The sequence below is a fragment of the Entelurus aequoreus genome, linkage group LG01 (genome assembly GCF_033978785.1).
Source record: "Entelurus aequoreus isolate RoL-2023_Sb linkage group LG01, RoL_Eaeq_v1.1, whole genome shotgun sequence".
In the NCBI taxonomy this organism is placed as follows: domain Eukaryota; kingdom Metazoa; phylum Chordata; class Actinopteri; order Syngnathiformes; family Syngnathidae; genus Entelurus; species Entelurus aequoreus.
The window spans coordinates 47,001,523-47,028,181 of NC_084731.1; the positions used below are offsets into that span (position 1 = coordinate 47,001,523).

The 26,659-nt window shown below is 41.1% G+C and overlaps 1 protein-coding gene across 1 annotated transcript in view; it reads left to right on the plus strand.

Annotated features, from left to right (window-relative positions):
* Window positions 1-790: 790 nt before the first annotated feature.
* The window catches only part of LOC133653671 (rootletin-like), a 60,274-nt gene continuing 34,405 nt past the window's right edge, over window positions 791-26,659 (plus strand). The window contains 22 exon segments of the mRNA XM_062053212.1: window positions 791-944; window positions 1,180-1,306; window positions 1,378-1,523; window positions 4,671-4,862; window positions 4,938-5,021; window positions 5,092-5,183; window positions 5,243-5,408; window positions 5,480-5,586; window positions 8,547-8,774; window positions 8,858-8,948; window positions 11,450-11,536; window positions 11,605-11,811; window positions 18,694-18,893; window positions 19,644-19,826; window positions 19,956-20,100; window positions 20,165-20,311; window positions 20,388-20,618; window positions 21,643-21,836; window positions 21,922-22,049; window positions 25,809-25,978; window positions 26,095-26,274; window positions 26,654-26,659. The exon segment at window positions 26,654-26,659 is cut by the window's right edge and continues 129 nt beyond it. Of these exon segments, the coding sequence (XP_061909196.1) occupies window positions 888-944; window positions 1,180-1,306; window positions 1,378-1,523; window positions 4,671-4,862; window positions 4,938-5,021; window positions 5,092-5,183; window positions 5,243-5,408; window positions 5,480-5,586; window positions 8,547-8,774; window positions 8,858-8,948; window positions 11,450-11,536; window positions 11,605-11,811; window positions 18,694-18,893; window positions 19,644-19,826; window positions 19,956-20,100; window positions 20,165-20,311; window positions 20,388-20,618; window positions 21,643-21,836; window positions 21,922-22,049; window positions 25,809-25,978; window positions 26,095-26,274; window positions 26,654-26,659 (3,168 nt within the window). The 5' untranslated portion in view covers window positions 791-887.

Sequence of the window (26,659 nt, forward strand, 5' to 3'; positions counted from 1 at the left end):
CGCATCGGGGGATTCATTTTCTTAAGGATAACAGGAAGGCGTCTGTAACAAGACTCTCCAGTAGTTCCAAGTGTACAGAGCGAGTTGTCATGCACTTATAGATGATACCCCATCTTTTCTCTGTGTGGCGCCCAATTTTCACTTGAAGAGGTCCAAAACAATCAACTCTGATTGAGTAGAAAGGTGGCTCATGGAGTCACAGTTAAGCAGGTGGGTAATCAGCCATTTTAGGAATGTCAGGCTTGGCTTTCCATCAGCGACATTTTAGACATACAGTATATGCTGATGTTTCCGTATTGCTTCTCTGCCCCGTAAGATCCAAAATCTACGTCGGATTTCAGCAAGAACTCTTTCTGTGGCCCCCAAAACAATTTAGTTGAATAGCCCTGATTTACTGTATACACTTTGCAGTATTGTGGGTTAGGCAGTTTGTGCTTATTTTAATTTTTATGTATTGTTGTTATGCAACATTTTTAACATTTAAAATATAGCAAAATATTTATATCTATAAAAAAATCACCTTATTTCATTAAAACGCCATCTACTGCACACACATGAGTACTACACCACTTTCACGCGAAAACTTGCAAATGTAAATGAAAACATGCGTCGTCTGCGCAACTCAATGTAGCGTGTCGCTTCTGCATTTAGCTCGGCTTCTGGTCTAGTGGGCTGGTGGGAGCGTGGGAGAGTGGGGGTGGAGTAGAAGTGGGGAGGCGGCAGGAGGAGGGCTGTGCTTCTTTTCGTTTTAAACCTGCTAATCCTGCTGCTGCCCTCAATCTGTGAAGGAGGTGAGCAAGGACGCAGACTTTGCAGCTCCCTCCGACACCATTGTTGTATTATTGGCTTCTGAAGTTGTTGTTTTTTATTTTGTCGACGGTTCAAATATGTCTACTGCTGAACACCAGGAAAGCGATTGCAACAAACTGGAGTCTGTGATACAGGTGGGCGCCCCCTGACACCACCCCTCCACCCCCCATGCCATTGTGTATGTGTGTGTGTGTGTGTGTGTGTGTGAGTGAGTGAGACTAACACGCTGCAGATGTGTATTTGTCTGCTTATTTGCCGTTTAATTGCGTTTCCCTGTGATCATCACTTTTGTGTTGTCTCTGTGTTGCCCCGAGCTGCACGGCACAGCGTCTGCTGCCTGATCTCAGCGTCTCACATTTTCCTCACCAGAGGCTGGAGGAGAGTGTTTTGTCCGAGGAGAAGAGGCTGACCGTGCGGGGACCCTCGCCGGATGCGCCACCTACATGTCTACCGGCCAGAGTTCGGGAGATTGTAACCAAGAACCTTAACGAAAGCTGTCAGTGCGTTCAAAAGCCTAAATACACAGCGTGGTTTTTTTTGTGCTTAAAATGTCCTTGTCTCTTACAGCTCCAGGGGCAATGTCCTCGCTCATGTCTCTCCAGGAGGAGAACCGAATCCTGCAGGGAGAGCTGGCCAAGCTGGAGGACCTGTTGTCCCACAGCAGAGCAGACCGGGATGAGCTGGCCATCAAGTACAGCGCAATCAGCGAGAGGGTGAGACAAACCAAGCTAAATGTTACATTCTGTATTTTTTGGGGTCTTTGTCTGAGATTTACTGGTCACCCAGGTGATGGGGCCTGGAATGAACTGAAGTGGAATGTTGCCATGGCGTCTGTTGCCCCAGGCAACTGCAAACAGGGGCTTCAAGTCATTTAGCTGAGGGTCTCTCTTGATGGGAGGGCCACGGCATCCAGTTTGGAGTTAAACATCACCAAAGGGAGCGGTCCAAACACACCGCATCTTTAGAGATATTAAGTACTCTTTAAACATGCTAGTAAGACTAAATTCTACTTTACTGCAATAAAATACACTGTTGATTAAATGTCAATCAAACTTGAACTGCGTGAGGGGTATGTCTTGTTTGCTTATCAACGTTTTTGTTAGTCGGCAGGATTCCACAAAAATTTCACATTCGATTACAAGAGTTGTCATATGTGCCAGCATTAGCATTTGGTGCCAATCAGGATGAAAAGGCAGCTGGAGTAATGCATTCCCTGTCTGAGGGCTTGCCACAAAAATGGCACTGGTCCATATTCAAATTAATATTTTTTTATAGAAGTCCACGGAAGAACACATTAAATTGTTGTACAGGTTCTTTATTTTATTAATGAATAACTCATATATCCTAATTAGGGCTGTTCCTATTATGATCAGTATTGGCCGATTTCCGTGAATAAGTACGTGATTGGCCAATGCCAAATAATGCCTTTTAACGCTGGTCACAAAAGCCAATCCCGCTTGCTAAAACTGTATTTATTTTTGGTCCCTCGGTTGACAGAGGCATTATGTATGTCCATACACAGTGTGGAGCCGCTCCCTTAAGTTAATAAAAATAATAATAATCTCTACTGCAGCAAATAAGCTTCATTTCTTACAAGTATTAATATCACTTGAGGAAGAGGCTAAACATGTTACACACTGAGTAAGAACAAAAAGGAGAAGACAAGAAGGCATGATAATCGCTAAACTAGCTTGAAACAACACAATAAATAAGTGCTTAGTAAAGTTTCAGAAGTGGAGAGGAGTCTGCGTTACAGCAGAAACAGATTATTAATATTAGTCTAGAGATAGGATAATATAACATTAGCAATATTTGTATTTTCACAGAAAAAGTTGTTTTTCTTAAAGGGGAACTGCACTTTTTTAAAAATTTTGCCTATCGTTCACAATCATTATGAAAGACATGACGGATGGATTTTTTCTTTTAATGATTTCTCACTTGCAAAATACATGTAACTAAAAGTCAGTTTACAGCAAAGTCAATGGGAGGTTCCCTATTCCGCCCATAAAATCCAATAAATAACCATTCAATAACCGCCAGTAGTACTCCATTTACATTTTGTGATTTGAGTATTAACCAAGTATTAGTGATATTGTTATTATAAGCGCTAACACAGAAAAACTATGGCGGCGCTGTGATCACAAGCCTTTGTACAATTTCAACATGGTCGACTGGCGAGGTGTTTTTTTTGCTTCCTTGCTCCCTGGAAGTTCATTGTAGATCATAAATCATGCCTCTCACCTGGACAGAAGATATCTGAGGACGTATTCCGACAAGTTGGGACACTATGACAGCCATTTAGGACCCGGAAATGGCGAGAACGACACGAAAAGACGCTTGGTAACCCCGCGCACCCCGTTTTTTTGTGATGATTATGGTAATTTTTAATCTAAATGGGAATATATGAACATCCCAGCAGTCGGCATCCTAGTGACAGCAGACATTACACAGTAAGTGTTGTTTTATTATGATTATTGACTCTCATGGAGTCTGCAGTGAGTAGTAATCAGTGATGAAGAAAAAAAAAGCAGACGTCGTGATGCGTTTTTGAAATTAATGCGCCGCCGCGTATGCTTAAAATGGTCAAAATACGTAAATATTAATTGTTATTATAAATGTGCCTGTTACTACATTACATATATACTTATATATAAATAATGATAAATGGGTTATACTTGTATAGCACTTTTCTACCTTCAAGGTACTCAAAGCGCTTTGACAGTATTTCCACATTCATCCATTCACACACACATTCACACACTGATGGCGGGAGCTGCCATGCAAGGCGCTAACCAGCAGCCATCAGGAGCAAGGGTGAAGTGTCTTGCCCAAGGACACAACGGACGTGACTAGGATGGTAGAAGGTGGGGATTGAACCCCAGTAACCAGCAACCCTCCGATTGCTAGCACGGCCACTCTACCAACTTCGCCACGCCGCCCCTATATCATATATATATAAAACCTCAAGGGAGGTATTTGGATGTAATTTAAGGGCTTTATAGGCTAAATAGAGCAGCTCCCATATGCTCAATTGTAAGATTACTTTTTATCGCATTTATTTACTCAAAAGAATGAAAAAAAAACCATACATTGTCATGTCTGTCATAATGATTGTGAACAATGGGCAAAAAATCCCAAAAAAGTGCAGTTCCCCTTTAAGGTTAACGAGCTCAATGACCAATTCTACGGACACAGGAGGACTTTGAGGGCAAATACCAAAGGATTTAAATGAGTAGTAGATAGTATTTTTTGTTTTTGTGTAGTTATTGTGTACTATTCACTTTGGAGCCCTCTTGGTTTGATTAAACAAGTGTATGTATTAAAAGAGATTAAGGGAGTAATTTAGATATTGTGTTGATATTGGTACAGTGTCAATAGAACTCACCAAAATAGAGTGTCCGCCCTGAGATCGGTAGGTTGGAGTTCAAATCCCAGCCGAGTCATACCAAAGACTATAAAAATGGGACCCATAACCTCCCTGCTTGGCACTCAGCAACAAAGGGTTGGAGTTGGGGGTTAAATCACCAAAATGATTCCCGGGCGCGGCGCCGCTGCTGCCCACTGCTCCCCAAGGGGATGGGTCAAATGCAGAGGACAAATTTCACCACATCTAGTGTGTGTGTGACAATCATAGGTACTTTAATCTTTAATCTTAAAAGTTAAAAAAAAATTACAGTTAATACATGTGATTGGTATCGGCCAATCTCACTCATGGCTGATCCTTAATCCTAGTCATAAAGTGGAGGCATATAGAGGAGGTTGACTATGTGTTGTGCTTGGTGGAGGTCCTATTGGATCATATTGCATTGTGCAGGTGCACCAAATGAAATGTGTAATGACTTCCTGCTCGCTACATACAGTTGGAGAAGGCCCTATGTTTCGACTCGGGGGACGGCGACTGCGATTCCTCCGAGTCTCGCAGCCTGGCTCAGCAGAACATTGATCTCCGCAGGCGGCTGGATGAGGAGCAAGCAGCCTATAAGAGAAAGCTCACCGCCTATCAGGAGGGCCAGCAGAGGCAGGCGCAGCTCGTGCAGAAGTTGCAGGCGAAGGTTTGTACACTTTTTTTTTTTTTAGTTACACAGTCGTCTCGGAGCTGAACGCTAAGGAATTCGCTGCTTCTTTAGGTGCTGCAGTACAAAAAGAGGTGCGGAGATCTGGAGCAGATGCTGCAGCAGAAGTCGTCAGTGTTTGAGAAACCCGGGCTGAGTGTAAGCCGCTAACAAAAACACAAAGTTGTCACTAGAGATGAAGGTACAAGTAGTCATGTTTCTCAATCAGGATTCCAGTGAAGCATCAAATGGTCGCCATCAAGACGAATCCAGCAGCAACCTGGAGGATGCTTTAATCCGTCTGGAAGAAGAGCAACAGAGGTAGGTGTTGACTTCAAAGTCCCGTCAGACATTTATTTCATTCCTCTTCATGTTTTCAGGAGCAGCAGTTTGTCTGCGGTGAACGCCATGCTGAGGGAGCAGTTGGAGCAGGCCGGTTTGGCCAACGAGGCGCTAAGTCAGGACATCCGCAGGCTCACCATTGACTGGACCAAAGCCAGAGAAGAGCTGGAGCAGAAGGAGTTTGACTGGAGGAAAGAGGAAGAGGTGGCGAATGCTTAGCAAGCGTGTTAGCGGTGTTAAATAAGCAAGAGAAATGTCAAGTTTTCATCTCTCAGTCTTTCCATAGCTACTTCAGCAGTGAGCACGGACGCCTGCTTGCTCTGTGGCGACAAGTGGTCGGCTTCCGGAGGCACATGTGTGAACTAAAGAGTACCACTGAGAGGTACTTTCAACTTTGCACTGATGGATGCATTGTTGGTGAATTAATCAATGACTAAATGTAGGTAGATGGGTAGGTTGATATACTGAACAAAAATATAAATGCAACACTTTTGTTTTTGCTCCCATTTTTCATGAGTTGAACTCAAAGATCTAAAAGGTTTACTATACACACAAAAGTATTCCTCTTAAATATTGTTCACAAATATGTCTAAATTTGTGTTAGTGAGCAAGTCTTCTTTGCCAAGATATCCATCACACCTCACAGGTGTGGCATATCAAGATGCTGATTAAGCAGCATGATTATTGCACAGGTGTGCCTTAGGCTGCCCACAATAAAAGGCCACTCTGAAATGTGCAATTTTGTTTTATTGGGGTCTTGGCGGGTCAGAAAAGCAGTCTCTGGCCATGCAAGAACTGGGATGTTTTCAGCTTCCTGGAATTGTGTACAGATATTTGCAACATGGGCCTGTGCAATGCCATGCTGAGGTGATGGTCTCGGGTGAATGGTACAACAATGGGTCTCAGAATCTTGTCACGGTATCTCTGTGCATTCGAAATGCCATCAATAAAATGCAGTTGCCGGCAGCATGGTGGGACATGGGTTAGTGCTGGCGCCTTACAATAAGAAGGCTGTGGGTTCGATCCCCAGGCTTGGGGTCTTACTGTGTGGAGTTTGCATGTTCTCCCCGTGACTGCTTGGGTTCCCCCCGGGTACTCTGGCTTCCTCCCACCTCCAAAGACATGCACCTGGGGATAGGTTTATTGGCAACATTAATTTGGCCCTAGTGTGTGAATGTGAGTGTGAATGTTGTCTATCTGTGTTGGCCCTGCGATGAGGTGGAGACTTGTGCAGGGTGTACCCCGCCTTCCCCCCGAATGCAGCTGGGATAGGCTCCAGCCACCCTTGTAACCACAAGAGGCACAAGCTTAAGAAAATGGATGGATGGATGGAAAATGCACTTGCGTTCATTGCCGATAACATACGCCTGCCCATACTATAACCCCACCCACTCGATTCACAACGTTGACATCAGCAAACTGTTCTCCCACCACCATCTGCCCTGAACAGTGAAAACCGGGATTCATCCGTGAAGAGAACACCTCTTCAACGTGCCAGACGCCATTGAATGTGAGCGTTTGCCCACTCAAGTCGGTTAAAACGACGAACTGTAGTCAGGTTGAGACCGCGATGAGGACAACGAGCATGCAGATGAGACGGTTTCTCACAGTTGGTGGAGAAATGCAAACGAATTGTTGCAGCAGCTGTCCGGGTGTCTATTCTCAGACGATCATGGAGGTGCACCTGTTGGATGTGGAGGTCCTGGGTTGGTGTGGTTACGCGTGGTCAGCAGTTGTGAAGCCGGTTGGATGTTCTTCCAAATTCTCTGAAACGCCTTTGGAGACGGCTTATGGTAGAGAAATTAACATTCAATTCGCGGGCAACAGCTCTGGTGGACAATCCTGCAATCAGCATGCCAACTGCACACTTTCTCAAAACTTGCATCATCTGTAGCATTGTGCTGTGTGATAAAACTGCACATTTCAGAGTGGCCTTTTATTGTGGGCAGCCTAAGGCACACATGTCTAATAATCGTGCTGTTTAATCAGCATCTTGATATGCCACACCTGTGAGGTGGGATGGAGTATTTTGACAAAGAAGAAATGGTCACTAACACAGATTTAGGCAGATTTGTGAACAATATTTGAGAGGAATAGGTATTTTGTGTATATAGATCTTTGAGTTCAACTCATGAAAAATCTGGGAAAAAAACAGTATTGCGTTTATATTTTTGTTCAGTGTAAATAGAAAAAATTCTATGTAGAGGGATGCTTGTATTGATGGATAGAAAGATATAGGGATCGATAGATGCACTGACGTAATAAGGGATAGATGGATGTGTGGAGGGATGAATGACCAGATGCATTCAATAAAGGATGGATTGACAGGTCTGCTGATGATAGATAGATAGATAGATAGATAGATAGATAGATAGATAGATAGATAGATAGATAGATAGATAGATAGATAGATAGATAGATAGATAGATAGATAGATAGATAGATAGATAGATAGATAGATAGATAGATAGATAGATAGATAGATAGATGCAGGTGTTGATGGATGGTCGGTTTTATCTGCTAATGGATGGACATGGGTTGATGGATGGAAATATTGATGAATGGATGGATGGACGGACAGACGGACATGTGATGATGGATGGATGCATTTGCTGATAGATGGATTGACAAGTGTTGATGGATAAATATACGGATGGATCGACATGTGTTGCTGAATGGTCGGACGTATCTGCTGATGGGTGGATTGATGAATGGATTGATGAATTGATGGATGCATCTGCTGATGGATGGATGGACATGTGTTGATTGATTGATGGATGGACGGACGGACGGACATGTGTTGTTGGATTGTCAGACTTATCTTCTAATGGATTGATGGATGCATTTGCTAAAGGATGGATAATGTATTGATGAATGGATGGATAGACAGACGGACATGTAATGATGGATGGATGCATCTGCTGATGGATGGATGGACAAGTGTTGATGGATAAATATATGGATGGATGGACATGTGTTGATGAATGGTCGGACGTATCTGCTGATGGGTGGATTGATGAATGGATTGATGAATTGATGGATGCATCTGCTGATGGATGGATGGACATGTGTTGATTGATTGATGGTAGGACGGACGGACGGACGGACATGTGTTGTTGGATTGTCAGACTTATCTGCTAATGGATTGATTGATGCATTTGCTGATGGATGGATATACATTTTATGGATGGATGAAGGGATAAACGGACATGCTAATAGATGGATGGATGGGTGGATGGATGAACAAGTCGGCTGATGGATGATGAGTTAGTTCATTAGCTCATTTTGCTGCCCTATATGTCATGTCCACATCTAATTTTTCCATGCCTTGTGCATCCACAGAGACTTGTCAGACATGCGTAACGACCTGTCCCGAGCGTCGCACTGCGCTCATGTATCGTGCACATCTTTGTGCGCGACGCTGCACAGTCGAGAGAAGACAACGGCGCTAGCCCTGGACCGTGAGAAAGCTCTGCGGGTCCAAATGGAGCAGCAACTCAGTGATCGAGTGTCGGAGATGATGAGCCTTCAGGCGAGAACGGACACAGAGAGATGCGAGATCAACGTCAGGTCAGAGGCCTGCTCTCTAATGCTTCCAACAATGGAGAACCTGTTCTTTGACGACTGATTATGTTGGTTTGTTTCAACAACAGGCTGTCTGAGTCAGTGCGTGAAGGTGAAAGACTGAAGGGACAAATAGAGGAGAAAGAGCGAGAACTTGTCCTCCTCTCCAGGAGGTTGGAGGTGAGTTTTCAATCACTGTTATTGTTCACACATCAAATAATGGACATTATGTAATTATATTCAACAAGAGGTAGACTTTTATTTGACAAATGCATTATGTATAATATTCTAAAAAAAAAAAAAAAAAAGTTCCTGTGCTAATTTCAAATACCGTATTTTCCGGGCCATAGGGCGCACCAGATTATAAGGCACACCGCCGATGAATGGTCTATTTTTGATCTTTTTCAATATATAAGGTGCACCTGATTATAGGGCGCATCAAAGGAGTCATATTATTATAATTTTTTTCTAAATTAAAAAAACACTTCCTTGGGGACTACATAACATGTAATGGTTGTTCTTTGGTCAAAATGTTGCATAGATTATGTTTTACAGATCATCTTAAAGCCGCTTTCTGCGCCGTTTTGTGGGCGGTCTTATTTACGTGGCTCACCTTCGACAGCGTCTTCTCCCCGTCATCTTTGTTGTAGCGGTGTAGCGTGCAAGGACGGGAGTGGAAGAAGTGTCAACATATGGAGCTAACTGTTTTAATGACATTCAGACTTTACTTAAATCAATAACGGAGCATCTCCTCATCCAGAAACATCAACACCAGAAATGTGTCCCATGAAAAAACGTCCGACCGGAACTCTCTAATAACTAAAGTTCCTTGGGTGAATAATGTAAACTCACTACACAGGGATGTTTTAGCGCTTTCATAGCGAGTTTACTGACAGATTTGTAAAAAACTCTTGTGGATGTACTACCAGTCTGTGGTTGCCAGTGTTCTGTACTACATCGTAGTGTGCTGGGGGGGCAGTCATCATCATCGGCTGTCACTTGAAGAGAGTATGACAATCCTCCTGGTAGGGGGGTATCCCTTTATGGAGGATGCGTGACCTAGTTTAACGTGGGGAGACTGGTGCACAGACAGTCACCACACGATCCTTGACAGATCCGGGTCAGGGTCCAGTGGCATGGAGTCCAAGACGACTGGGCAGTACATCTAAGAAGGACAGCTCCAGACTGATTAAACTGATCAGGCGGGCCGGTTCTATGATCGGAATAAAACTGGACTCACTGGTGACGGTGGCAGAGAAGAGGACTGTGGAAAAACTATTGAGCATCCTGGATGATGCCAGTCACCCTCTGCATACCGTTGTCAGTAGCTAGGGGAGCCTGTTCAGTGCTAGACTGCTTCATCCCAAGTGCAGGACTAATAGACTCAAAAACTCCTTTGTCCCACACGCCATTAGACTGTAAAACTCCTCTCTGGGGGGGAAGGAGGGTATTCGGATGACAGGGGATGCAAAACAATAACAGTGCAATACTTTTTCATAACACGGTCACTACTGTCTAGTTTCTCTTGTTATATTCTTATTTTACTGTTATATTTTTATTCTCATTGTTGCTTTTTATTTTTATTCTTATTGTAATATTTTTCTATTTTGTTTCCATTTATACCCCCATTGTTTACTTTTTACTTTTTAAATTCGATCTCAACTCTGTACACTGCTGCTGGAATTTTAATGTTCCTGAGGGAACTCTCCTGAAGGAATCAATAAAGTACTATCTATCTATCTATCTAGATTTAAGTAAGAACTTTACATGACTTTATATTAGAAATGGCAACAGCGGAGGATTAATGTCCCATAACAAGAAGACAGAGAAAAAGAAGAAGCTTATCAACTACGGCGTCGGCACAGACTACAAAAGTGCGCAATTTTTCAGGATTTATGCAGATCCCAAATACAGATCAGCAGGTACCAGAAGGTAAGGAAAGTTGCTTTTGCATAATATTGCGAAACAAAACGCCAGATAATATGTCTTACCTTATACACACACCATAATAATACTCGAATGTTTAAGCACATCAAGCGGTGCGGCTTCATAACTTACCAAAGTCGTACTAAAACATTTTGATAGATTTTTGAGCGCCGTGTGTAATGTTCTATATTTTCAATGGAACATATAAAATGTTGGTGTTGTTTACTTGAGTCATATTGCCATCTTAGTGCAGCCTACACTTATCTCTTATGTTTGACTGTCATCTACTGGTCACACTTATCATTACACCATGTACCAAATAAAATAGCTTTGAGGTGGGTAAGCTCAACCAAACTTATTCCTTACACTGGGTTGTAAGGTGAGTTTTGAGGGAAAAAAAGGATTTTAATTGAGCATTAGAGTCCGGAAAATACGGTACTTTATTTATTTCAAATGTAGATGGTAAATGGTACTCAAAGCGCTTTGACACTATTTCCACATTTACCCATTCACACACACATTCACACACTGATGACGGGAGCTGCCATGCAAGGCCCTAACCACAACCCATCAGGAGCAAGGGTGAAGTGTCCTTGAGCAAGACACTTCACTGACGTGACTTGGATGGTGGAAGCTGGGATCGAAGCTGGAACCATCAAGTTTCTGGCTAAGCCGCTCTACCACCCGAGCCACGTTCCCATGTATTATTTAATTTTTTAATCATATATTTAAAAACTCTCTGTTTTGGGTTTCAGGAGCAGAGCAGCAATGACGGGAGCGACCTGCAGCTGATGAGAGCTCACACTGAGACACTACTGGACACTCTGCGGGACATAGCTCAGGTTACACGTCTGATCAGACCGTGTGGATGACGCATAATCTCGCTGATCTGTCTTTTTTTTTTTTTAAGACGGTTTTATCAGATGCAGAGTCGTCGTCGGAGGCAGACCAGGACAACTCCGCCGCTCCGCTGCTGGCCTTCATCCACAGCCCGTCCCCCAGCGCTGCTTCTCAGAGGTCAGCCTCCCCCCCGAGGCTCACCTCTCTGTTTGCTCTCCCGGAGGCCACGCTGTCGGCGCTACGCTCGGCGGTCACAAACAAGACTCTCCAGCTGCAGGTGACGTGGGGCGCATACTCTCACTGGCCACAACATTTGTCACAAACTAGTGTGATCCTTTGTAAGAGCTGTGTCAACAAAATCTACATTTTCACCAATAATAACATAGAGTTTTGAATACTTTTATTCAGGGCCTGACTGATTAAAAGCCCAAAAGGCCCATAAACTGCTATTCTACTTTGGTCTGAATTGCCTCATGGATACAATTATACTTTGTTTCTGCTAATGTTTTATTCAGCAGTGAGTCAAAATGTCTTTTGTAATAGCTTTATTTGGTTTAACAGCATCGCAACCGCGTCCATTCCACAGCCCATAGAGATCATTTCTAATTTAGCAACATTTCAAAAATCGCCATGTTGACAGATTTATGGCAGTTTTTTTTAAACAACCGTACTATTTAGGTTTATATTGTAGACAAACGTTTTCCCTAAAGGGGTAGTGTCTAAAGAACATTTGTTTGTTCCTATTTTTTGCCCATTTGATGTGTTTTGTTTACTTTTTCAATTATCCCCGACGCGGCATAGCAGTTTTGAATTGGCTTTATTGCGGTGGGAAATATCAGACACTGGACCATCATTTGGCCTATCAAACCATTTTTTGGGGGTTTTTTCATCTAAACTTTGCACAGTATTTGGAATATAAAAATATGACTGTTGAACAGAAATGTAGTTGTCAATGTAGTCTTTTTGTTCATTGGTAATACGTCATTATTTATAGTAAATACAAATCTTTACATAACTTGTAAAATATCAATATTACATTATTTCTTAATATGTACTTTAGCAGTGTAACGATAAACAGTATTGATGATAACCGCAGTAAAACTTTGGACGGTTAGTATTACCGTTTTAAAATTAAAATTATGGAAAACCTTGATTGATAACCACACTTTGGTAATCTATTGGCAGGACTAGCAATAGCTCGCTAGCTATGCTAACATGAAAACAAGACTCATTAATGTCTTTCCACATTAAGAAACAACATACAGCAATCTAAACTTGATAAACACATTACTGTCTGAGCAACTAAGATATTCATTGCTCACATTAAACCTACAGGCTGTGTTTTCTTAGCAAAGAGTGATCAATTTATCCTCAGGAATATGACACAGATGTGTTTTTTTTTTTTTTTTTTACAACTTTATTAACAAAGGCAATGCAAGGCAACTTTATTTGTATAGCACTTTTCATACACAAGGCAGACTCAAAGTGCTTCACAGCTAGGCTGACCATATTCTGAAATCCCAAAAAGAGGACACATATATGCGTGCCAAGGCGGGCAGCACGCCAAGGCCGGGACTAGGTGAAAATTTACCAATGATACTCGAACTTGCTTTATAAATAATATATTTTTTTAAATAAAGCATTTTTTCTCCTCTGTTAACAGCAGTGTTGGCGCTAGGAATTTTCAAAATGGGGTCCCAGGGACCCCATCAAGTCATAAAAATGGGGTCCCACAGTAAATTTTTTGGGTCCCACTTTTTTGTAAGCGTTTTGAAAACAAATGACAAATGTATGCATTATCCTGTTGTATCTCACATTCTATATTGTGTTTTGGAAAAAGGTTGTCATAAACGTTACTTAATTCATTAAAAAAGATAATACAAAATAAATCAAATGTGTATACATATGTAAATGTATTCAGTTATAAACATTCATTCACTTTCTTCTTTCCTTCATGGATCTAAACTTTACCACTGCTGCTAGTTTTTTCTATGTTTTTATTTAATAAGTTGTAGGTGTATTTATTTCAGTATAAAAGTGTAAAAAGTGTTTTGCTTGGGTCATGAAATGATGATAATGGTGTGCCAGGGCATACATACATTTTATATTTAACGCTTAGATCTCTGGAGTCTACAACAACTTCAGATCTATTCCTCATTTCCAAATGTTTTAGTTTTTTTTTATGTTGTTTTTTTTGTTTGTTTGTTTTCCGCCCTTTTTTGTCAAACAAAACTATGTTTTTTATGGCAAACACACAAAATATGCAAAATCTTGCACCAAAAATATTTTTCAAAGTGGAATATTTGATGTGAAATAATCGGAACCTTTGATAGGTCAATAATTCATAATAACATAACAATGACCGTTTGAAAGAAAAAAAAACATCCATTTCCATCCATTTTCTACCGCTTATTCCCTTCGGGGTCGCGGGGGGCGCTGGAGCCTATCTCAGCTACAATCGGGCGGGAGGCGGGGTACACCCTGGACAAGTCGCCACCTCATCACAGGGCCAACACACATAGACAAACAATATTCACACTCACATTCACACACCAGGGCCAATTTAGTGTTGCCAATCAACCTATCCCCAGGTGCATGTCTTTGGAGGTGGGAGGAAGCCGGAGTACCCGGAGGGAACCCACGCAGTCACGGGGAGAACATGCAAACTCCACACAGAAAGATCCCGAGGCCGGGATTGAACTCACGACTACTCAGGACCTTCGTATTGTGAGGCAGACGCACTAACCCCTCTCCCACCGTGCTGAAAAAAAAACAGCTTTGTTTTATTAGTCAACATTGCAACTTTTTCTAAATTACATTTCACCTTTAAGCTTTTTTATTTCACTTTTGTTATGTTTTTGTTAATTTTAATAGTATTTTTAGAACGTGCCATGGGCCTTTAAAGCATTAGCTGTGGGCCACAAATGGTAAAAAAAAAATTATAATCTGCGTCCTTTCTGATTTCAATGCGTTAAAAAGACACAAAAAGTGCCAACACTGCTTGACAGTATAACAAAATAAGTCACACTTTTATTCTGTAACATTCACAGTTTTGGAAAAAAAAAGTGCAGAGGTAGAAATATTCAAAATAACCTCTTGTATATAATGTAAACATAAATAATGCCTCAAAAGAAGCTAATTAAATTTAAACAAAAAACAGCAGACGAGCACTCGCCCTGCAAAGCTGTTTTGTGCTTTGTAGTGTCTATGGGCTTGTAGATCGTTGGCCCCTTTATTTGCCACAGATACATACGTTCCTGCTTTGCACACAGTGCATTCTGCTTTCCATATGTCACGGCCAGGACGAAAACTCGAATACTTTTCCCGCATATCATCCGTGAAGTTGCATTTACGTTTAGGCATTTCTTGTTCTCATGTCTCTCTCCAGTGTCTCCACTCACTAGCTCTCTCACTCTGTGTCTCTGCCCCTCCCTCACAAATGTTGCTATGTGCGCGCACCTTCAGGTTTTTTTTTTTAACCCCTTCTTAACTTAACCCTGAACGTACATTGAAAATACACGCAACCCTAATTCAAAATGCCGGACATTTGAGGCATTTAAGAAACCCCGCCCGGACACCCCGGACACCCCCGCAAAAGAGGACATGTCCGGGGAAAAGAGGACGTATGGTCAGCCTATTCACAGCACAACATGTGGTACAACAAAGTGAAATGATAGAAAATAAAAGCAGAATTAAAATGCAGACAATAAAAAATAAAAACAGTGCGGACGTTAGAAGTTAAAAGATTAAAAGGTTTAGCTAAAAGCTAAGGTGAACATAAAAGTTTTCAGTCTAGTTTTAAAAGTAGTCAGAGTTGGGGAAAGTCTGACATCTTCAGGAAGTTTATTCCAGCTATTTCTTGCATAGTGACTGAATGATGCTCTCCCTTGATTTGAGTTTAATCTGGGAACCGCTAACAGATTGGTCTCAGAAGATCTTAGTGATCTAGAGCAGTGGTTCTCAAATGGGGGTACGCGTACCCCTAGGGGTACTTGAAGGTATGCCAAGGGGTATGTGAGATTTTTTTTAAATGTCTGTCAAAAAGAACTATGAAAAGAAATGCAACAATGCAATATTCAGTGTTGACAGCTAGATTTTTTGTGGACATGTTCCATAAATATTGATGTTAAAGATTTATTTTTTTGTGAAGAAATGTTTAGAATTAAGTTCATGAATCTAGATGGATCTCTATTACAATCCCCAAAGAGGGCACTTTAAGTTGACGATTACTTCTATGTGTAGAAATCTTTATTTATAATTGAATCACTTGTTTATTTTTCAACAAGTTTTTAGTTATTTTTATATCTTTTTTTCCAAATAGTTCAAGAAAGACCACAACAAATGAGCAATATTTTGCACTGTTATTCAATTAAATAAATCAGAAACTGATGACATAGTACTGTATTTTACTTTTTATCTCTTTTTTTCAACCAAAAATGCTTTGCTCTGATTAGGGGGTACTTGAATTAAAAAAATGTTCACAGGGGGTACATCACTGAAAAAAGGTTGAGAACCACTGATCTAGAGGGCTTATATAGTGGGAGCATATCGGTGATATACTTCGGCCTTAGACGATGTAGTGATTTATATGTGAGCAGGAGGATTTTGAAATCAATTCTCTGATGTACAGGGAGCCAATGTAAGGATTTAAGAATTGGTGTAATGTGCTCACATTTTTTGGTCTTTGTTAGAACTCTAGCAGCAGCGTTCTGAACGAGCTGTAGCTGCCTGACAGTTTTTTTTGGGAAGACCTGCAAGGAGACCATTACAATAGTCTAGCCTACTGGTAATAAAGGCATGTACAAGTTTTTCTAAGTCTTGAGCTGACATGAGCCCTCTAAGTCTTGTTACATTTTTGAGGTGATAGTAGGCCGATGTTGTTACTGATTTGATGTGACTGTCGAAATGTAAATCAGAATCTAAAATAACCCCAAGATTTCTGGCTTTATTTGAGTTTTTCAAGGACAGTGATTGAAGGTGTTGGATGACTTTAAACCTTTCTTTTTTAGCACCAAAAACAATTATCTCAGTTTTATCTTCATTTAGTTGTAGGAAATTTTGGCACATCCAGTGTTTGACTTGCTCAATGCACTGGCACAGAAGATCTATGGGGCGATAGTCATTTGGTGATAGCGCTACATAGATTTGGGTGTCATCGGCATAGCAATGATGGTCAATGTTATTATTTTGCATGATTTGTCCTAGTGGGAGCATATAGATGTTAAATAAAGTCGGCCCCAAGATTGAACCTTGGGGGACTCCACACGTTACGTTGGTTGGTTCTGATACAAAGTCACCAATGGAAACAAAATAGTTCCTATCTTGTAGATATGACTTGAACCAGCTTAAAACTGTGCCTGAGATCCCCACCCAGTTTTCCAACCTGTCCAAAAGTATTGAGTGGTCGACAGTGTCAAATGCAGCACTGAGGTCCAATAGCATTAATACTGAAGTTTTGCCAGAGTCTGTGTTTAGACGGATGTAATTTATAACTTTAAGAAGGACTGTCTCTGTGCTATGAAGAGGTCGAAATCCTGACTGGAAGTTGTTGTGGCAGCCAGTAGAAGCCAAGAAGTGATTTAGTTGTTGGAGGACAACTTTCTTAATTATTTTACTTATGAATGGTAGATTTGAAATTGGTCTGTAGTTGTTGATAACAGAGGCATCTAGGCTCCGCTTTTTTTAGAAGAGGTTTAATGACTGCAGTTTTGAAAGCCTTCGGGAAATTGCCCGATTGAATAGAATTATTAACTATTTGCAATACGTCTGTTGATAGGCAGCAAAAACATTCTTAAAGAAGTTGGTATGTAAAACATCAAGGCAGCAGGTGGATGACTTTAGAGCTGTGACCGTTTCCAGTAGAGTTTTAAAGAGAAAGAGAAAATTAACTTGCATGATGTCGCATAAATTGAATGTGAAGCAAAGTGAACACTCAATTTGACTTTATCAATTCAAAAAACATTTAAAAACTTTTACAAATAAAAAAAAAACAAAAAAAACATTTGAACTCTCAAATAAAAATATGGCTGACAAGAACCACCTACAAACAAGGCATAATAATGCAATATGTACATACAGCTAGCCTAAATAGCATGTTAGCATGGATTAGCTTGCAGTCATGTACTGACCAAATATTTCTGATTGCACTCCAACAAGTTAATAGCATCAACAAAGCTCACCTATGTGCATTCACTCACAGCATAAAACGTTTGGTGGACAAAATGAGACAAAGAAGGAGTGGCATGAAACACGTCTTTGAGGACTGTTGAGTTACAGTCCACACAACGGTGAGTTCAAGAGCTGCTGAAATTAGTAGGACAAAACGGCGCTCGCCAAATACTCTCTTCAGTGAAGCATAAATACAAACCTATTAAACAATAATAATAATGGATTAGATTTATATCGCGCTTTTTCTATTGTTAGATACTCAAAGCGCTCACAGAGAAGTGGGAACCCATCATTCATTCACACCTGGTGGTGGTAAGCTACATTTGTAGCCACAGCTGCCCTGGGGTAGACTGACGGAAGCGAGGCTGCCAGTTTGCGCCTACGGCCCCTCCGACCACCACCTACCATTCATTCATCATTCATTTCACCGGTGTGAGTGGCACCGGGGGCAAAGGGTGAAGTGTCCTGCCCAAGGACACAACGGCAGCGATTTTTTGGATGGTAAGAGGCGGGGAGCGAACCTGCAACCTTCAGGTTTCTGGCACGGTTGCTCTACCCACTACGCCACGCCGTCCCTAAACAGTGGGCTTTATAACAAATAGGAAGGTTTGCATCGTGTTTGTCCTCCTACAGAAACCATATTACAACAAAAAAAACTTTTTTTTTCCCATTTCCATACATTTTTTAAAAAGCTCCATGGAGCCACCAGGGCGCCGCTAAAGAGCCGCATTTGGCTCTAGAGCCGCAGGTTGCTGAGCACCCACTAGTAATATTAAAGACCGAAATGGGGCCACAAACAAAATCGTGTTCAGGGCCACAACAATCCCTGCTTATTATTTGATAAAAGGTGCATTATCATCTTTGCTCAGGCAACAATTTACCTAATGTTTACGAATCTATGGTTTGAATACACACATTGAAAAGATGTATGGAACCATTTTCAGTATTTTATAACGTGTTGTGTGCGTCTTGTGTGTTGTTCGCATGGCAGGACGCTCGGGGGCGTTTGCTCTCTGCCCAGTCCTCCATACAGCATTTACGAAAGCAGCTCGCCGAAGCTGATTTAGCCAAAAGGGAAGCAGACCAACGCAATCAGATGCTGCAGAGAGAGCGAGATGCCGCCCAAAGGGACAGAGAGACCACACAACGGGAAAAAGACCGCCTTCGGCAGGAAAGAGACACTCTGGCCAGGTTGACACATTTTGAAATCCACATGTTTCTTAGTTGATGGTCCACACTTCTTTACTCATGTCACAGCACACTTTGATTTGTCTGTCCGTCTGTTAGTTAGTTAGTTAGTTGGCAACTTAGCTCAAAAAGTTGGATTTTGATGAAACTTTCAGCAAATGCCACGAATGGGATACGGAACAAGTTATTAGATCCAGATCACTTTCTGGGTTCAGGATTTAAAAAAAATATACATTTACTATTCTACTAAAAGAGGACCTACAATTTCTTTCAGAAATTAATCCTGTTACGATATACTGTATGATGCTAATATGATTTATTTTTTTAGATAAAGAATATGACTTAGGTACCCCAGCTTTAATTAAAAACAATTTAATTTAATTAAATTAATATTTATTAAATATTTAAAAACTTGCTATGCATCTGTTGTGTTTTAGTTTTATTTAATTTGATTTAAATGTATTTATTTTTATATTTTTTTATTTATATGTATTTTATTTACATTTATTAATAGTATTTTACTTTGTTTATTTGATTTCAATATATTTTATTTTATTGTTTTTATTTTGTTTTGTATTAAATTTCGTTTCACTTAATTAACTTTTTTGATTAAACATAATTGAATTAATATTTAACATTTAGTAAATATTGATAAATATTTATTTTAAATTCAATGTAATAGTAAAATAATAATTTAATTTGTCCCTATGACTGTCATCTTCACTGTGTACCTCTACACTATTACTGCCACAGTGACAAAGTCAGCCTGGAAAAGAGCGTGCAGGCGGCACAAAGCGGCAAGCAGAACCTTCAGATGGACTGCGAGAAGCTGCAGCTGACTCTGACGTCCATGCAGCGGGAGAAAGACCACCAGAGGGAGGAGAAAGAGGCCGCCATCCAGGAAAGGGACCGGGCCAAGGCCGAGGTGCAGAGGATGTAAGTACGCTAATTGACTGTGAGTAAGCTGCTCACACACACCATAAAGTGGGTCCCATGCATGAACCCCCTGCAGTGTCACACACCAAGATGGTTTATTTAGTAAAGTGTGGTCATGTATGCTTTAAGCCAGAAGCATTGGGACCTGAGCGAAAGCCGAGCCTCAGTCCAGCGTGGCGAGCTGTCTGCAGTGAGGGAGACTCACCAGCAGGGAGAGGTTGAGAGGCAGCTGCTGGAGAGGGAGAAAGCCCAACTTTCTGAAGCACTTACCAGGGTAAGAGGACAGGTTGATAAAGTGACTTTATGAACTTGTGACCCTCCTTTATTGCACCCCTCAGGCCGAGAGCAGTAATGCAGAACTTTCTCTGCTGGTCAATAAGCTCCAGTCTGAAGACGCAGCACTCAGGGACTCTTTAGCCAAAATGGGCAGCATGAATGAGGCGCTGTCCCAAGACAAAGTGGACCTGAACAGCTACATCCTCCAGGTAAATCACGCTTTATTTTTTTTTTTTGCATCTCTTGTTTCCCGCCTGTGAACGTCACCATGCCGCTCCTCGAAAGCTGGAGGAAGAGAAGACGCTGCTGCATGCTCAGAAACGCGAGGCCGAGCAGGAGAAGCTGACCATCAGGGATGAGCTGGTGCGGTTGGAGCAGGACCGGATGGAGCTGGACTCTGCCCGCATCACTTTGCGTCAATCCCTGCAGGACACGGAGCTGAGCCGCGTGGGAATGGAGGCGGAGCTCCAGAGTCTCCGAACGGAGAGGCTCAAGCTGCAAGAGAGAATCCCACAGGTAGAAACTGTCAATTTCCTTGTTATGAGATGTGTGAATGCACACATAATGCGAAGTGGAAGATTGCAAATGTGCAAATTGAGACACAGCCTGTTTATTAGGGTTGTAACTTTACGCCATAATCATGGTTCGGTTTGGTACGTATCCCTGTTTAAATTTCACAGTGTAGTTCTTTTTGGGTACGGAAAGGAAACAAAGTCCAACACAAATAACTGGGTGGCTTTTGTGTAAACAGCTCTAATGATTTTTAAATCTACATGAAAAAAGGTACACCTAGTGGCGGTTTTAGCTTTAATAGCGCCCTTTTGGCGAGGTGAACATCGGAACTCAGAAGGCCTAACATAGTCTAGTTGCTACAATATGAATCTCCAAACAAATACTGTATTGAGTTTTTCTCGTTTTATACCACACAGACTTAAAAGTAGACATTTGATGGCAATAAAACCACATACTCAGAGCTCATGGTCATATTGCTGTACTGTCTTAATGAATTATAACTAATAATAGTAATAGTTTACTATAGTTATAGAAATAAATACTCCTAAATGCTTCCTTATTGTCTGTCGTCCTCATGTTGCAAATATACTCCATGTATGTGTTACGCTTGAAAAGTGTTAATTTAAGAACGTTAAGAACATTTGTAAATATTAAAAACATGTTAAGAACATTTTTAAACTGTTGAGAGATCTATAAAGCCAAGTTTTGTTGGTAAATGAGATGAGAGATTATCATCACTCTTTAACATCTCTAACATGTAAATTATAGCTAGGTCAACATTGCAAATAAAGCTATGTTCTTAATTGCCTTACCCTGGATAAAGAAAGGTTATATAAATCTATAAATACATGTAAACTAGTGAGTGAAGATGCTGGTGTGTTGCTAAATGTTTATGTACTACATTACCTTAGCGCTGTAGACAGGCACCAGTAGGCCTGCGCTACAGGAGATGCATTGAAAATACACATACCATTACATCCCTACTACTTCTTTATCAGGATGATGTCATCTTTCTTTTGCTTGGCAGCTGTGTGCAGACGTAACCTCCTTGGGTTCCGAGTTAAGCCTCGCCAGAGGAGAGTGCCAACGCAACGAAGCAGTCCTGGAGGAGGTCAGTCGCGCACGGGCGGAACTGGCCCGAGACAAAGCATCACTTCTTGTCCAGCTGACTGCGTCCGAGAGAGACAACAGCGCACTGTCAGAAGAACTGGCCGCTTACAGGCATGTCTTTACAGTCCGCATGCAAATTATTTTCCCTTAGCTGTTTTTTTTCTTTGAAAACATGTTTGGGTTTTATCCACTGCAGGTCCGAACGCGAGTCTCTGGAGAACAGCCTTTTTGAGTTGCAGCAGCAGCTCGCTCAGGTGGAATCCCACAAGGAGCAGCTGGAATCAAACAACCAAAAACTGAGAGTGCAGTGTGACACGGCAACAGGTGAAGGGCGGGGAAGAATTGTTTAAGATATTTGCAATACACAGTCGGGTTATTCGGTGGGCAGTTTGAATGTTCTCCCCGTGCTTGAGACATGTTAGGCCAGACCTGGGCATTCTGTGGCCCGCGGGCCACATCCGGCCCTTTGTGCGTCCCTGTCCGGCCCGCGTGAGGCCAATTATAAATTACAAAATAAATTTTAAAAAGTATCTATGTCGAGTGTGCAATACAACGGTGCTGCTTTTGTTTTGAAAATCGTTATTTGTATTACTTCCGTGTGGACGTATGCGTGATTATGAGTGAATGTGAACAACTGCAATTACAAAATAAAGTTGAAAAAACATCTATGTCCTGCGCGCAATACAACTGTGCTGCTTTTATTTTGAAAAGTATTATTTATGGGCGTGTGTCCGTGTGTAACCTGCGAGTGAAGGTGCACATGCAGCGACAAGTGATGCACGGTTTACACCCGAGACGCCAAAAAGAGAAAAGTTGATGAGGAATGCCGTGTTTTCAACAACACATGAACTGCAAAGCAACGTCCCCTCACCTAAGGTGCGTGCCTGCGCAATTGCGCACTGCTCAAGCGTCCGCTGCGCGCAGCAAGTATATGCCGCGCACCAAATCAAATCCCATCTGAATTATAAACAAAATAAACATATTTATTCTATGGAATTTTGCAATGCAACTTTGAGTGACAGTGACAAAAAGCGGCCCTAACGGTGTTCGTCAACACCATTCAATTGAACACCGTTCAATTATTGTAACGTCTATCGAGATGCTTCGAGGACAGGAATTATATCGATCACTTTATTGAACAAAACTGTTTATATTCGGACATAACCACACCAAAAACATGAGTAAAACAATTCTATCTCGAAAAACTAGTCATTTTCTGCCGTACAAACCAGGCCAAAACCAACTTGTCATCTGTCACCAACACGCATAGCACTAAACCACTGGTGCGTTTAAGGCCACACAAAAAGTCGGACAACTCAAACACCACACAAAGTTACACTATGACTCCTCAGTCATACGTGTGCTTATTTTACTGTCATTTATTATTAATGTTAATTTATATATATTAGTCATGGAATGCTGTTACACACACTATGTTGAAGTATTACTATTATTATTATTATTATTTATCTTACGGTATATATCAAAAATAATATTGAGCAAAATTTAATTGAAATATTGTCGATGTGGCCCTCCAGCAGTGCTCGGGTAGCTCATGCGGCCCCCGGTAAAAATTAATTGCCCACCCCTGTGTTAGGCTAATCCAGTGCTTCTCCAATGGTGGGGCGGGCCCTCCTGTGGGGGCGCGGTATGGTGTCGGGGGGGCTGAGAATCAAAGGACTTGCAGTATTGCTTCTTTTTTCATTCTTGAACCATACTTAAGCCTCCAGCTAGGTGGCAGCATTGCTTGACTTAATCAACAGGCTCAACCAAGAAATATGACCAAGTATTGGTTTTCCCTCATTGGTTGTGCTAAAGCACAGGTGTCAAACTCAAGGCTCGGGGGCCAGATCTGGCCCGCGACATCATTTTATCTGGCCCGCAAACACCTGGAAATGTGTCAATATATTTTCTCACGAAATGTAATTGATTATGTTCATTTTGACTGAAAAAATATATGCACTGTTTGAAATTGCATACCTTTTAAACTAATAGTATCTAATATTGCAACAAATATTACAGTATATTATCATACTTTTCAAACATGTTTGTGTCTAAATAAAAATAAATAAAAATACTTAAATTTACAGCAAACTACCCATCAAAATAATAAAAATTATAATACATTTTACATTGTTCTTTGCAGCATATCAGGCCTGGCCCTAACCAATCTGGCGCCTTAGGCAAGATTTTAGGTGGCGCCCCCCCACATCGGCAGTGAAGTGTATATACTCACAAGAAACCGAATAGCTTTGTCTTTGACCTTTTTTTTTTACTTAAAGAAAGCAAATTAACATATTATATGAGAATGTTATGTTATGATTATCTTTAACCGAATCACAGCAGTGCTCAAATTAAAAAACAGCATTCCCTCTCATGTGATATTGCTTAATTAACATTAATGATGTGCACTTTAACAACTAGGCTTACAACTATACATAATATATAAAGGGGTGGAAAAGTGACTATTACCTGCAGGGCAAACATTAGCTAACCAGAAGGCAATAATAATGTAAACAAAAAACACCTGCTTAAAAGATCTAATACAAATGTCCCTGAGGAATGTAAGGTGGGAGTACTGTAATTACCTAACGTTACATTATTATTTTCCATTACAATTTAGCCCCCTCCACAATATTAACCCGATGTTAAAACAGAACTAGCTATTTATTGATTAGCAATTGCCGAATCATGTAACATTAGCTTAATGCTAAAAAGCCAGGTTACTATCACATTCTGTAACAGACAAATAATTTCATGTAGGCTAACGTTACCTACCTGCTACCTCTGTCTTTTTCTCGTTTCTCCTCCTCTTCTTTTCTCTTTTTTCTTCCCTGGGCACCTGACAGTTTTGGCCGTTTTGACATCTTGTGTTGATTTTTTGATGTGGTGACGTCCAAAAAGAGTCATGATACTGGAGGGAGGGGGCGCACCGTGCGGGGGGGAGGGGGAGGGGGCGTAATGTTGTAACAAATAATATTTCTATTAAATAGGCTTTACTTTGCATTTTAATTAACGTGGGATTATTTTTTGTATTTAGAAATAATAGTACCAACTTTTTTATTTATTTTTTTGTTTCTCCAACATTTGTGGCACTGGCGTGGCGCCCCCTGATGGACGGCGCCCTTAGCATTTGCCTATACGGCCTATGCCACGGGCTGGCCCTGCAGCATATTACTGTAAATTGAAAAAAACGACTACTGTTTTTTGCGTTAAAATTCTGTTGACCGAGCTGCCAGTTTTTGACTGTAAAATATACGGTTGTTGTTTTTAACGGTGTATTACTGTGAATGGAAAAACTACACATTTGTTTTTACGGTAGAAAAACTGGCAGCTAAGTTGCCAGAATAAAAAAATAACTTGTACTGTTTTTCCATTAACAATATAATGTTGTAAAAACCAATGTAAATTTAACACAAATATTCTGGCAACTAAGCTGCCAGCTTTGCTCCATTTACCGTAAAATGTTGTACAAAAAACAAACACAATGTATAGTTTTTACTGTAAAATCGACAGTCTACTTAAAACAATTTATATAATTAATAATGAAATCCAGAGGCAAATTCATACATTATTCACTGTTACAAGCGGCCCTCTGATGGCAGCCATAACTGCTTGTGGCCCTCAATGAAAACAAATTTGACATCCGTGTGCTAAAGCATGCTTGCATACATGAAATACAAATATCCTTAAAAAATGTATAATCATTAGAGCAGTACTTCTTGTATAGTGAGGTGTGCATGATAAGGTGTCAGTGAGGGCGTGAGAAAACAATATACATGTCTACAGCTAGGAGGCATGTAGGTGCTGGTGCCAGAAACTTACAGAGAGATTTGTACAGATAGATAAGTAACTATTAGGTTGAGAAGCACTGGACTGATTGTAGATGCTAAATTGTCCATAGGTGTGAGTATGGGATAGGCTCCAGCTCACCTGCTAGTTTGAACCCTAACACGGACATGCGCTGTAGAATTGATGGATGCACTTCTAGTCCGGGTTTTAGACCATATTTTACGACAAGTTCAATTCGAGTTGGACTTAACCCAAAACCATTTTCGTTTCTTCGAACATGCTTTTTTTCAGCTGAGCTGCGGCGTACTCGCTCTGACGTTGAGAGCGCATTGACCCAGCTGGATAAGGAGAAACAAGCGCTGACTCAGACCCTGAATGCAGCACAGCTGGAGGCCCAGCAGGTTTTGCGCAAGGCCATCTGCGAACATCAGGAGGAGGTGGAGAAGCTTGTCTCAGAAAAGGTGTGGTCGTTATCACGATACTTCTTGCACATGCTACGTTTTATAAAGCCCCTTGAAACAATGACACGCCTTGCAAGATGAGCAACAAGTGTTTCAAATCCCTGCGCCATCTGCAGGAGGTCCTGCGACAGAGTCTCACAGCATCCCATGGCGGCGCTCTGAGGAAGCTGAGGCAGGAGGTGGATGATGAGCTGCATAAAGCACAGAGAGAGAGGGAGGAGCTGCAGAGCCAGCTGAGGACTCTGCAGCATGATCGAGATCAGAGTCTCCTACAGGCCGAAACGGAGAAGCAACAGGTTAGAGCAGTCCTTCTCAAATAGTGGGTCGGGCCACCCTGGGGGTGTGCAGTGCGATCCTGGGGGGGCACTACAAAACGTGCTCATTGTAGCCAATAATCCTAACTTTCTCATTTTGATAAAAAAAATAAGCACTAATTATTTTTCATTTTTATTTTGTAAAATAAAGTGTTTCAAATGTTGTGCTCCTGAGTTAATGTTGCTGATCAATTTGAATTTATAATTTTTCATAGAGTTCCTTTAATTGTATTTGTCAGTAATAAATGGTTCAAGTTGGTCAAAAAATGTTTACAGTTTAATTAAGGGTTTATATTTTTTTATTTTTTTTTATTTCAGGCAAATTGATGCACTTGAAATATTTTTTGTACTATGATTTCAGTCTCTG